This window comes from Eurytemora carolleeae, unplaced genomic scaffold (assembly GCF_000591075.1).
Source record: "Eurytemora carolleeae unplaced genomic scaffold, Eaff_2.0 scaffold872, whole genome shotgun sequence".
Taxonomy (NCBI): Eukaryota; Metazoa; Arthropoda; class Copepoda; order Calanoida; family Temoridae; genus Eurytemora; species Eurytemora carolleeae.
In genome coordinates this window covers 1-14,328 of record NW_019396757.1, presented here as the reverse complement: position 1 = coordinate 14,328, position 14,328 = coordinate 1, and the positions used below count along the sequence as shown (strand labels likewise).

General features: G+C 32.3%; 1 protein-coding gene across 1 annotated transcript in view; it reads left to right on the top strand.

Moving 5' to 3' along the window:
* The window catches only part of LOC111708274 (5-hydroxytryptamine receptor 2C), a gene marked incomplete at its 3' end in the record, with an annotated part of 29,626 nt that extends 15,710 nt beyond the window's left edge, over positions 1-13,916 (top strand). The window contains exons 6-8 of the mRNA XM_023481594.1: positions 6,438-6,559; positions 9,057-9,171; positions 13,876-13,916. Of these exons, the coding sequence (XP_023337362.1) occupies positions 6,438-6,559; positions 9,057-9,171; positions 13,876-13,916 (278 nt within the window). The remainder of the gene's footprint in view (positions 1-6,437; positions 6,560-9,056; positions 9,172-13,875) is intronic.
* Positions 13,917-14,328: the final 412 nt, after the last annotated feature.

Sequence of the window (14,328 nt, the reverse complement as noted above, 5' to 3'; positions counted from 1 at the left end):
GTCTCAGGTATTGAGAAGGGGGGCAGAGGTATTGAGAAGAGAGGGAGTGGGGTTGAAAAGAAGGGGGGGGGGTTGAGAAAGGAACAGGAAATTGAGATAGAAATGATAAAAGGGAAAGAAAATTTGATCAATATATTTGGTTTGGGATTTTCAAGATCATATTTAAAAGGAACTGCTCATCAGATAGAGAAGGTGAGCAAGGAATGGAGAAAGCATTTTAATCTTTTGTTCTGTTAACGTAATTGCTCAGATCTAGAGAACCCACACAATCCCATGCCTTACCTTAATAAAGAAAAACAAAATTAAATTTAGAATTATAATAAAATAAGAAAAATCAAGGAAAGTCTCAATAAAATATTTTAACAATGAAGAGAAATTCATGTGGATTAATTCTGCTTCTTCTTTCTTGTAATATAAGTTCCTTATTTTAATTAATCAAACTCAAACCTATCTTGGATCAAAAGAGTTGATGGGTTAGTAAAAACTATCCAGAAAAAATTATTTCCATATTTAAAACAGGAAAGTGGCCTTTGGCCTTTATTACAGCCTATATCCGACTGGGCATGAACTGGGTTAAGTTTTTCGAGGTCTTCATGAGGATCCTTGAACATGTGGTTATGTGGTTTTTTTCAGATACTGAATTTTAGGATAGTCGAGGTTTGACGTCCTCAAGCTTATTACCGAGAGCATACCCACAGAGTTTTGACTAGAAACTGGTCAAAGCTGCTGGCTATTCTCATACCATTGATCCAGAAGTGAATTTTTTTCTTAAAGCAGCCTTTGCGTTCTGAAGGCAATTAAAGACGAAAGGATAACTAAGACATGTATGGATTAGGTTCGAGGTTAAAACTGGAATTTGGAACCTCTTAATTCCCTTTTTTCAATATTCTAAAAACGTTTGACTCCAGGATGGCAGTACAGTAATATCCCTGGTCAATATAGGACTATGTGGAGGCCTGTAAGGCCAGAAAAGATGGAACAGCTCGAAAGGAGACTTGTCAGAAATAAAAACTTGTTTTGAGTCCTCAGAGGTTTGGTGAAGAAATCTTTTGCAGACACCAAGACGATCCTCAACATAAATTTTTGGACCAAAAGTGGAATTTTTCGGTAGTAATATGGCTAAACTCTAATATTTGTTCTCAATTACCTCCAAATCGTGTTCCTAACCCCTTTCCGTCCCCTGTTTCAAAACTTGGAGGCTAAATTATGAAGAATACCTTTATTTTCCATGTGATTTGCTAATTGTGATTTTCCCAATCCTGACAAGCACTTTTTTCCACTCTGGACTTTTCAGCCTCTTACTGATCCCTGCTCTTTTATTTTTGGTCCACAACAGTTGAGCTTCTCTGAATCCTATGTCTAGATCCTTGCCAATATCCTTCTGCCTTTTTCCTGACCTCAAACCACCCAATAACCTGTCTTCGGACCTTAGAAGACTCAAGAGACTGTATCAGACATGCGTTTTTTTAATTCCAGGTTGCTTCTCTAAAAGTTTACTGGACAGTCGATTTTAATGTAGTAAACAAGAGAAAAAAGTATGTTTAAATTTTCATGAGCCAAAAGTATTTTTTAAACCAAATTTAACCCGCCAACTCTTTTGATCCACCCTATAGATATAAATCCCAGTCACAGGACAAGCTAGGCGGATGTAACGAAAATTTAGATAATGGGGTGTAGTATTAATCTGAATTTACAAAAAAAAAACTTTTTGGATTCACAAAATTGGGTTTGAAATTTAAAAAATATGGGTGCAGTGTCATAAAAAAAAACTTTTAGATTTGTTGGACAAAAATAAAGGAAGTTAATACAACGATATTTTTTCTTTTACTTGTCACAATGGCAATATTAACTTTCAACCAAGCCAAAATTTCATATTTCAAACAATCAACTTCAATTTTCAAGTTGCATATAATTTATATCAATCGATCTGAAATGTTCAAAAATGTCCAAAATTTAAAAACCATGGTGATTGCTACACAGTTTGAAAGATAGTTTTCTGGGACACAATGTGTAGAGATTTCATTCGTAATCGTAATCCTAAAATGTTTTCATTATAGTTCGATATCTTTAACAGTGCTCTCGGTTCAGCGTGTTCCTAGAAGGAATATAGTGGAGGAAGCTAATGATAGAAAGTTTCCGAGTTTTATTTTCATCCTTAATGATGCCAGAAGAGATAAACATTTAACAACTTCTTTGCAAAGTGTGACCTTGGATCCTTTAATCCATTAAAAGCAGGAAATACAGGAAATACCCAGGAAAAATTAGACATTCGACAAAAAAATTTATTTGCAAGAAGCTAATATTTTATTGTCTGATTTGTATAGATTCATCTAGGGTTTTTCATTCGCAAAACTTATGCGCAATTTTTGCGAAAGAAAGCAAAAATTTTTGCTTTCGTTGCGTTACATTTTTGCGCAAAAAAATAGCACTTTGCGCAAACATTTGCAAACTTCATTTCGCGCAAAATTGCGCTATTCTTTTATCGCAATTTTGCGGAACACATTCTCAGTAAAAGGTTAAATAAAGGTGTAAACTGTATAAATTAGTTTTAAATAAAATAATACTAACAAAACAGAATTCTAGACTGTTATTTATGGCAGTGTTTACATCTCTGAAATAATGTTGAAAAACTGGAGTGCATGAACTCCCTTCTTAATCGAATAGTTCTCAAAAGATTTCAAAATGATAAGTAACACATACAAACAGAAAGATAGGAATAGCTAAAAGATTTAACAATGAAAATAATAATTTATTAGAACAGTAAGCTTTGTCAATTCATATTTGAGGCAATCTATTGCAAACTGCTAAATGGTTCCTTTAAAAAGAAAGAAAAAACCGAAATTGTTTTCTTCTTTAGTTTCCTTATACAGTCTTCAATCCTTGCTTTTCATAGATAAATAAATAAACATAGATAGCTTATGTACGCAAAATCACCAAGAATTGTACAGTCCGCGAACTCGTACTTCTAGGGGTCAAAGTGTACTTCAATGATAAGCGGGGTGGTTTGGTGTTTTAATGGATTTCATAATTATTAAACCACTCAGGAGGGAATTTAAGTTGAGAATTTCAAATTATTTCACTGAGCAATATATCATATTGACGAGAACTGTAGAAGGACATGAGAAGGACTAAACTAACTTAAATTTCTTTTTACAGAACTCATGTACACCACAAGTACTCAATGACATAAGAACAGCCAATGTTCACAACCGACCTAGTTAATCTATATAATAGGAATATCTTTAAAACATCTCTGTACATTTATATCTTTCAAGATGAAAAATGTCGTCTTATGCGCAATCTATCTTTATCTATGGCTTTTTATATCTCTAATTAGCTAAAGTGTTGAACAAACCCATGACAACTTTAGCATTTTGTATTTTCTAAAGTTTGATAATTCCATAAATCCGATTCATCTGTCGTTTGACCCGAATTCCTTCTCAACTTTGATTAAGGGATTGTTCATCGTTTTGAAATGTACATTGCAAAAATATCAGAATATCAAATGCCAAATGATCAAAAATCTTTAAATGATCAAAAAACTGTACTCTAAACAATTAGGACAACAATTTTTTTTTAAATATCATATCATATCAAGGTATTCTTAAACATATTTTTATGATAAAACGTCTGTAAAATGCAAGCTATTTTTTATTCTTTCTCTTCTCTTCTATTTTCTACTCTTCTCTTCTATTTTCTTCTCTTCTCATTTCTTCTCTTCTCATTTCTTCTCTACTCATTTCTTCTCTTCTCATTTCTTCTCTTCTCATTTCTTCTCTTCTCATTTCTTCTCTTCTCTTTTCTTCTTTTTTCTTCTATTTTTTCTTCTCTTTTTTCTCATCTTTTCTTTTCTTCTCTTCTCCACTCTTCTGTTCTCTTATCTTTATTCTTCTCTTCCATTTTCTCCTCTTTGTTTTCTCTTTGTTGTCGACATTTAACCGGTTTTGAGATGAACAATGCAGTACGATCCGTTGTTACATTTCTAGCTTTTAGACCTAATTGAAACTTACTGCGTTTGTACTCCATAATTATACATTTGATCATTTGGAATTTGATATTTTGATATTTTTGCGCACATGTAACTCGAGTTTCTGAAACAGGGACATAATCGATTCAAGCTTTAATACCAAAGCTCTAAAATATCTGTCAGGAACAAAATTAAAATACTTTCTGTTAAAAAAAAACATTACATTTTTGCTTAAAATGAATAGGCCTACAGGCTTGTCAATGACCTTTTCGCATTTTTGGTATTTTGATTTAAGCTATTGTGGCGGATATGAATGTCGTCATCCGAGTTGTTTCTAGAGAAATCCAAGGGGGCGGATTCTATCAGCTGATTCTACTTGTGATATNTACTGTGGCGGATATGAATGTCGTCATCCGAGTTGTTTCTAGAGAAATCCAAGGGGGCGGATTCTATCAGCTGATTCTACTTGTGATATTTTATTCGAGATATTTCTTTCTTTATTTACTATATAGATTTAGATTTTCAATAAAGTTAATCGTTCAGAACTCTTTTTCCTGTAAATAAGGTAACCTTGACCTTTCCCTAGCTTAGAGGCATTAAACATTATAGTTAACTGTCTCTTTAATCCATTTATAAAGTTAGCTGGCTCCTGAGTAGAAAAGTTTAGCAATATTCCAACCACTCAACCATAAACCTTTCCAAAATGTTTATTTTATATCTATCCAGTTATATTTTTACTAAGGTCCAACTCAGAAATTTTAAATTCTGTATTTTCAATTTCAAGTTTGCATGATAAAATGAAAGTTTAAAAGTGAAAAGATACAAACAGGGTTCTCCTCAAAGATTGATATTTAGTCTGAAGATTTAATTTGGGGTTTCTTCATTACAAACATGATAAATGGTCGAGTATGCTAAAATGTTATTAGAAATGGAGTTATTAACAGTAGGGATAATCATGGTAAAGTTACCTATCTAAAACTAGATGTGGGATGCACGATACATGTACAATGTACACTGTACACCTAAATTTTGAAAGTGAAACTGATTATTGGTTGGTTAGCGTACATTTTCACTCTATTCACTTAAACCTCGTTGGCATTGTGCATTCGGCTTTTGAATATTTTAGTTAGGGGAGGGAGGGGTGGCTGCTGTCAGGGTTTTGGAGTGCTCCTGGTTTTAAAGGGCCCTTTAAAACAGAAAATTGAAAAAAAGCTCTGTGTACCCCTTTTATACTGTCTTTGTTTAGATATTTATATGAAAATAAATCCCAAATTTCAGTCCAAGTAGCCTGTGGCGATCATATAGTTTTGATTAGCCAAACTGACGACATTTGTTTTAGCTTATTCATAAAAGATTGTTGGTAAATGTAAAAAAAAAATCTTTTTTAAGCTAGATATATAGAAGTTTCATTTGAGCTGGTCTAATACATCTCAACATATTTATAAATTATCTTATTTCCAAGTTTTTTTTTAAAGAAAATCCAATTTTACGCTTTAAAAAAAGCCTTTAATTGATTGGTGCCATTACAAAATGCGTTTTTACTCAACAGTCTCAAAATCAAAATTGTTCTATGTCAAATTTAGAGCCTTCTATATGGCCCGAACTATGCCGAAAATCATCAAATTATTGAGATATCTGAGAAAAACTATGTTCTTTCTGAGCAAATTTACTGCAAAACCCTGAGAGCAACTCCAAAATCCTGCCCTGCAAACCAAGTAACATTACTAACATTAAATCATAAGGTCAGGGTAACATTATCTAACGGTACTAACAATTGTACGTAATATGTATCGTTACAGATTGTTAGATAAAGTAAAATAACGTTAAATAACGTTAAATAACCTTATATTCCAATGTTTACCTGTTATGTTAAATAATTTTCGTTTTAACGTTATTTTGTAATGTTGGATAATGTTGTTTTTGTAATGAATACGTCATTTTGTCACATTAACTTGTAATGTTAAATAACATAATTTTAGTAACGTTACTTGTAGGTTTATTTTTACATAACAGAACGTCTCAGAATTATGTTACATTACACTAAACTCAGGGAATATTTGTTCCAAAACTAATACTTGGCCCATTTCTAACACCGAATGTTAGAAATGGATCAAATCTGCAAAGTTATCTTTTTCAAGAGTATATATCTTTAAATCCAAGATGAGTAGAACAAAATTACACCATATATTTATGAAAAATGGCTATTATTTTATGTTGAAACCATAAATGTCAATTTTAAACTAATACAAAGGTGTGAAAATTAGTTTTTGATGATTCTTGATTTCATTTCCGAACATATCCCTATTTTGAAACAATTTCCGAATTTAGCTCATGTCGCATTTTCGGAACATATCCGGAATTCATATCAATATCAATTTTTAAGCATTTACGCACTTAAATAACAAAATAAGGTTTTTTGATAAGGTATTCAATATATATTATATGCCAACCTAAGATTTATATTGTTCAGGAGAGTGAGCGAGCTGTGCTGGGTAGAATAGTTCTGACGTGGGGTCTAGGACTGGTCCTAGCCTCACCAATACCTGTTCTAGCTGTGGTTGATATTGAGCATGTGATGGCAGCACACGACAGGTAGACTCAAAAAACTAAATTCACATTGATCGTTGTTACTCGTTACTACAACATGATTGTTAAAACAGATTTATTTCTGAAAGTATTCAGAGCACACTTTTAGAGTTACAATTTGTAATCCATATTTATTTTTGATTTCCACAACTTTATTAAAACTTCAGAGATTTGCTTTTATTTCGAAAATGATACATTTTGCTTTAATACTGAGGGATTCCTGATGAATCTCAGTTGGAAAAAATTTTGTTGAAAATCAATTTTTGATTAGTTGGTTTGGTTATAGTCAGGATAGGGTTTGTATACACATATTTTGACTGCAAAGAGTAGGAGAAGGAACTACCCAGTTAACCAAAAAATGTTGTTGGGACATTTTATAGATGGTAGTTACGTTCTTTCATCGTTTCCTTAACTATTTCTAAAGCTTAAAAGTCTCAAACAGTGCTTATAGTTCCTTAGAACGTCCTGAAAACATCCTTGGAAACTGTATATTTATAAATGTAGTGTTGTTGAGTAAAGGTCAGTGATCAATAATAATTGGATACGTTTGATTTCCACTTCCTAGGTCATTTGGCAGGTTTTGACAACTTTTAGTTTTATGAGTAAAAGAATGCTTAATAGTAGTTTAGAACAAATCCTGAATCATCGCCCAACCAATATTTGTAGACCTACAAAATTCTAGTCCCTTGTTGTTTCTCGAACACTTCTGGTTTGAAACAAAACTTGGCAAATTTCAAAGGTAGGGTAGGAAGGTTGGGTTTGTTTACAAACTGTTGTTTATTTACCTCAAACCACAAAGATCATTTTAAATACATCGCATAATAAACAAAACATATCCCCCCTGCCTTAGGTATACATATCTTGATTTCTATTATGACATAAAGACTAAACTCATCTTGTCTCTTTAATCCAGTTGGCTGCATTGTAAGAACTGGTTATGCTTTGAGAGCGTACAAAATTTGTTTACAGCGAAAAGGAGTGTTTGCAATAAATTAAAGGGGAGGCTTACGTCGAAAAATATTCGATGGTGATCGCTACTAATCTTACTTTTATTTGTTGCATGTATAAGGAGAAAATTGTTAAAAAAATTGTTAAGCCTAAACCATCTTTCATTTTTTGCGAACACTCCCTTTAAGAAGAAAAAAATATTTTTAACACATTAAGATTATAAATGTTATGAAATGTCAACCACCCACTTTAGCACTAAATGTACTTTGGCTGGGGCATAAATTTTATCACACTCACAATGTTTGCTAATTAGTCTCAACGTTACAAAACAAACTTTTAGCTTATATTTGAGTTTACTCTAAGTACAGATAATACAGATAGGACAAGAAAGGTATAGTGTTGTTTCTAATGTGATAATGTTTGTGCAATATGTGTAAATTGTTAAAAAAAAAGATTTTGTGAACAAAGAGTTACCATAAACAAAACTCACTATCATAACTCAAAGTTACAGAGGGAGAAGTTTGTTTAAACCTTACTGTGAAGTACAAGAACAGCTTTTTGGAACTTTAAATGTAGTTTCAAGTGACTGACCAATTCACAATGGCACCCTGTAAATCTTTTTCTGATCCTCGGCTACAGATTAATCGATGTTATAATAACGGTGTTTAACTTACCGAGAGCTCCAAAGTGTTACACTATAGCGTATAAAGGAAACTCAGCATGGCTGACTGAAAATCACGCACCTCTGACCCTTCAGTAAAAGTAAATTCAATCTAAAGTCTGACTGCGTCAACCTTGTTGCACCAGCTAGTCCTATTGAGTGTCTGCTTTATTTACCCAATGTCCGGGCGATACAGTACAAACTGGGACCGGAAAGGTTGTCCCGGCTAGGAAATTCAAATGTACTACGGCTGCCCGTGAAATATGTCTTGAGAATCTGGAATATCTGGTCCAACTCAGTGTTTGAAAACTTGAATAAAAATATTTATTTTCTGCATCTTCTAGAAAATAAACATCAATATTTTAAAATACAAACACCTTGCAAAAGAAAGCTATGCAACAATTACAAGCATTTTTGTGAACAAATGTTAAAGTAAACATAGGAGAAATGTAAAGTTATCTTTCTCATCTAGTTTTGAAATATGTGATTTATGGGTTATAAATTAACTTCTTATGTTAAGGCATTTTTATGTGCCTTTACAGTTTTTGCAGGGGGGAAATTCTATTTTTTTAAATAATTATAAAGGCAACCGCTCTGACTGATAGGCATTGGCAATACCGGAGAACGAATTTAAAGAATTTTAGCCGCGGCTTAAATCCGCCAAAACCCGGTTTAAATTAAGCGCCGGCTTAAATCTTAAAAGATTTGATACAATTTTAAGTGGAACCATCCATATTTAAGCCGCGGCTTAAATTTAAGCTGCGGCTCAAATTCTTTAAATTCGGCCTTGGGTTCTTCTGTTAGTGAAGAATAATCTGAACCTAGTTTATGGACTTGTCTAATTTTGGCCGCACATTGTTTTTAGATTCACTAATTTGACCATGATGTGTTCAGGTGCGAGGTGAAGAACCGACATTTCCGTTTGCTGGGATCTCTGTTCTCCTTCTATATACCCATGCTTATAATGGTTACAACATACATCCTTACAGTACATCAACTCTCTAGAAAGGAAACTTTTACACTAAAGCAAAACCAAACAGTCCAAAATGTTTACATTTTCAAAATTACCTAAAATTTATTTTATTTTGACAAATGTTACATAAGGAACTAAAATTTTAAAATCAGGTTGCAAAGATATACGTATTAAAAGAAGAAATGAAATCAGTTTCTTTAGGATCTACCATTTTTAAAAATTTTCAAACTTCTTGATCCTTTTTTTATATAGAACTTTTTATTTTTGAATTTCTTTTTCCTCCCATACCCCCATTTTATAGAGTTAATCAAATCAATCTAGGCCAGAATCGTTGAGATTACTTTCTAAGAAAAAAGGAAATTGAGAAGGAAAACCATTTAAGATTATATATTTTTCAGCAAAATCCTCCATAAGAAAAAACTTTAACTTATAATTTAGTTTTTCAATCCAGTTTAGGCTGCTCATGTTGAATTTTATTATACGTCTTGACGCATGGTGCTCGGTTTTTACAATCAAATTAAAAAACAATTTTAAGTTCTGATTGCAAAACCATATCTAAAGCTCTTTTGGTGATGAGAAAAAAGAAAAACATACTGGAAAAACATACTAACTTTTTCATGTTCAAAAATCAAATTAAAATAATTATAAGTTGAAAGTTTAAATTTGAAATTTAAGTCTTAAGCTCTCTATTGTGAAGAGAAATTTAGAAATTCAAAATGAGCAAGGGGCGAATGGGAAATACATGGTATTCAAATTTTTTAATGTTTGAACTTTTGTTCATTACATTTTTTCTTTCCAAAGTTATGGTTTTACATGGCTAATTTCCAAAAAATACAATATTAAAGCGTTCACAAATAAAAGGAGGGGAGGGGAGGAGGGAGGGGAAGGGGGGTGTAAACATAGAATGAACTTTGAAATTTCATGGTATCAATCATTACTTTCTTCTTATTTTTAAATAATGAAAAATTTGTTTTTTGAAAACCGTTTGAGTGAAATATCGCATGCTCGAGTTTTTATCACTAATATACATCAAAACTAAAACTATACAGTTATCCAAATAAAGTTAGGAATGTTTTTTTTGCAAAATATACAGCTGATCAGTTGAAATCAACTAAATGAATTATGTTTCATTATGTTTTTTCTACGATATAGAAAATCGGGGATTTTACTGGATTCTGCGCTTGAAGCGACCAACGTTTTTCACAATTTTCTCATCATCAAAACATTAGATGAAAAAAGATTGATACCATTGATTTACAATGAATTGAGTCTTTGCTACAAACTCGAATTTTCGAATCCCGATATCTTCACAACCTGATGGTTTAAAACTTTAATATTTCAGATGTGATCTAACAGAATTTACAGTTTGAAATATCTAAGGTCTGCGAGGTTGGGTTCCAATGATATATGGATAAGAAAATCAAAGTTTGAAGCAAAGAATCAATTCCTTTGATTTGGGTTTGGCCCAAACCTCTTTCTTTTTTCATAAACAATCCCTTTAAAACTTACTGCACTCGATTCTCATGCTTTCTGGGACATCCTGTAAACATGATCTAAAAATATCGCTCAACAAAAATTCATTAAAGTTTGTAAGTTAAAAATGCAGGCTTCAAACTTTATCAAAGAAATGAGAAAAAATAATATTGTTTAACGAAATATAAAGTTTGTGTAACATGCAAAAAATGCAATCTTTTAAAACTTATCGCTTAGTATTTACAATTTTTTCAGGCATAATATATAGAAAGTATAAGATATACAACTGAACTTTTTTCATCCTATACAATCATAGAGAATAGAATATATATTAGAGGGGAATTTACTAGAAAAAAGTGTAAAACGGACATTTTGTTGTACTGTTTCCATACTGCAGGTGTACTTCACATATTTATGCTATATAACCTTTTGGGCCCTGGAATATTTTTTTATAGAAAATCTAAAATTATTGTTAAAAGAAAACCAAATTATGAAATAGGCTGGTTTCATAATTGACAAATGATCATTTCACATAGACTCTATGCCTTCCACTTTACCAACGATGATTTTCCGTTATAACTAAAAATAAAATGATGTTTTTTATTCACCTAATTCATTATAAAGTGTATTTAACAGTTTAAAAAATTCGAAATTGAAATGAATAGTCTAGGGAACATACTGTATTAATGTACTCTACTGGATATAATTTGTGAACATTTACATGATTTGTACACTTTGAACTCTGAAAGGGACTGAAAAAATTCATACCGAGAGATTCTTTCAATTCCCCTCTAATACATATTCTATTCTCTATGTATACAATAAACCAATCTTAAGATTGCTCAAGAAAATTACGGTTATATTTAAATAAAAAAAACTAACTAAAAAATAAGTAAAAGTAATTCTTATTAACTTTACATCACACTTGACAAAGGTGTGATAAACAAACCGAAAAATAAAAAAAATCTTTACAATCCAATATTTGTAATATTATTTTTTAGTTTAACCTTGATATTAGAAATATGGTGGTATTTCTTGTTCTTGTAATTTGTTTTGGTTTTCTATCATGCTTAACAAAAACTTATAATGGATGAGCAAACTTTAGATTCGAGAAAAATTATAGAAATCCTTTCTATTTGAAGGGACTAAGAATTTATTGAAGGTATATTGCCATTTTACACTAAATTAGAACTACGAAAGAATGGGAACCCAGAACCGTGATGTAGAAGCGCTTCGATTTTGTTTATTAGCGGTGATGAATAAGAATTCTAATAATGATATTTCTTATAATTTCTACAATGGACAAATCTTCCACACGTTCAAATCATGCGTTAAAAGCATATTTGCTGGGCTGGCATCTTTTAACAGAGCTGAAAACTTTAGAATGGTGGATATCGGGATTAAAGCTTAATCCACTCTTTTTCTTAATCTCGAGATTAAATATTGCTTGTTCTCCTCTCATTTTTAATCTCCAGATTAATTATCCGATCAGGATTAAGGATATCCCATTCAAAAGTTCCCATCTCAGATAAGATAAATAAATCTCTTTGCATGATATACATGAGGCGACATTTCATTCGTCCCACTTTCTGTCCGTCCCATAGGGCTATATACAAAAGAGCTAATACGTTGTCCTGTTTATATGCCGGACTATTTGCAATCCGAGCTTAGCTCCGGGTCCGTATGAGGTCTGAAGGGGTTAAATCAATTGAACTATCCTATCTGAGTTAAGCTCCGGGTTCGTATGAGATCTGAAAGGGTTACATCAATGGAACTATCCCTATTCCGAGCTATTGAGCTCACACCGGTTACAGTTTATCTTTGATACTTGAAACTATAAATTCTATTCGTTAAAAAAATCAATTACATTTTTTTTTATTTATCCGACTGCCGACTGCAAATGTGACCTGGTTAAATTTTTTTTTAAGTTTTACAACGCTAAGATTTGCACTAGGGTCTTTTTCAAAGTAAAGATTTTATAAGTTGAATAAATGACATTGTTTGATATAAATTGCGATTAACATTCCTGAAACTTTCTAGAACTTTCAGGGACAGATTTTATATTGTAAAAAAACATCTATCGACAAAATGACCTTTAGTTAAATTTTGCATTTCACGGAAAAAAATATACTGCTAAAGAAGTAAAACTTACCTGGATTTTATACAATATCAAGTTTGAACAATTTAGTCCAAAAAGTTTTGTGATGAAACCAAGTTTTGAAATGCAGTTGGCATGAATAGAAGATCTAGATTACCCTCATTATATTTAACTAAACCAAAATATTTGATTTATCTTCTAAATATTACAATTCTCAACTTTATAGTTTTCTAACTGTTATATCTTTGAAACCTGATGTCAAATACTTTTATTATTTCGAACTGGGTTAAATAGTAAAAGTTTAAAATATAAAAGCTCAGATATAGTTAACGTTCGATCTGTCAAGCAGAGATATTTAGGGTTATATCCAGGGATATCCAGAGATATCCAGGGATACCCAGAGATATCCAGGGATATCCAGGGATATCCAGGGATATCCAGAGATACCCAGAGCTATCCAGGGATATCCAGAGATATCCAGGGATATCCAGGGATATCCAGGGATATCCAGGGATATCCAGGGATACCCAGAGATATCCAGGGATATCCAGGGATATCCAGGGATATCCATGGATATTCAGGGATATCTAGAGATACCCAGACATATCCAGGGATATCCAGAGATATCTAGAGATATCCAGAGATATCCAGAGATATCCAGAGATATCCAGAGATATCCAGAGATACCCAGAGATATCCAGGGACATTCAGGGAGATCCAGGGATATCCAGGGGTATTCAGAGATGTCCAGAGATATCCAGAGATATACAGAGATATCCAGAGATATCCGGAGATATCCAGAGATATCCAGAGATATCCAGAGATAACCAGAGATATCCAGAGATATCCAGGGGTATTCAGAGATATCCAGGGATATCCAGAGGTATCCAGGGGTATTCAGAGATACCCAGAGATATCCAGAGATATCCAGGGGTATTCAGAGATATCCAGAGATATCAACTGATATCCAGAGATAACCAGGGATATCCAGAAATATCTAAAATTCCAGTATATTTCAGAGAGTTTTAGGACAAACTTGAAAATTAAGAAGATTTTTAGAGAGTTTTAGGACAAACTTGGGGGTTCTAGGAGAGTTTTTCAGAGAGTTTATTTTAATCTACTTTAAATTTTGTGTTTTCCTGAACAATATGTAAAAGTTTTTGATTTAGAAAAATCAAGCTTTGACCAGCTCTCGTCACGTGGTTACAAGGTAAAATAAAATTAAATAAATTCTTTTTGATAAAATTATTCAAAATTATATTTTGCTTTATATCAATATCAATCCATCAATAACTAGCTGAAGTACCCGGCGTTGCCCGTGAAATTTTTAAAAATTAAATTTATAAAGAAAATTTAAGTTTTTTGAAGGAAAAAATTTAGATTTCTGAACAAAAATTGGATTTTTGAAAAAAAAATTTATATTTTGCATTAATAAAATGCCAGTGTTACGCGAGCCATGCTACGTGAAGAAAGTCTGTTTGTCGCCCCTGCGTATTTCTGAGTTTCTCCTGAAGATCTGTACGGAATGTATTGTGAAGAAACTGGTTTAGGAACTGTTTACAGTCCGACTGCGCAGACGCAAGATTTCTTTCAAGTGACTGACCAATTCACAATGGCACCCT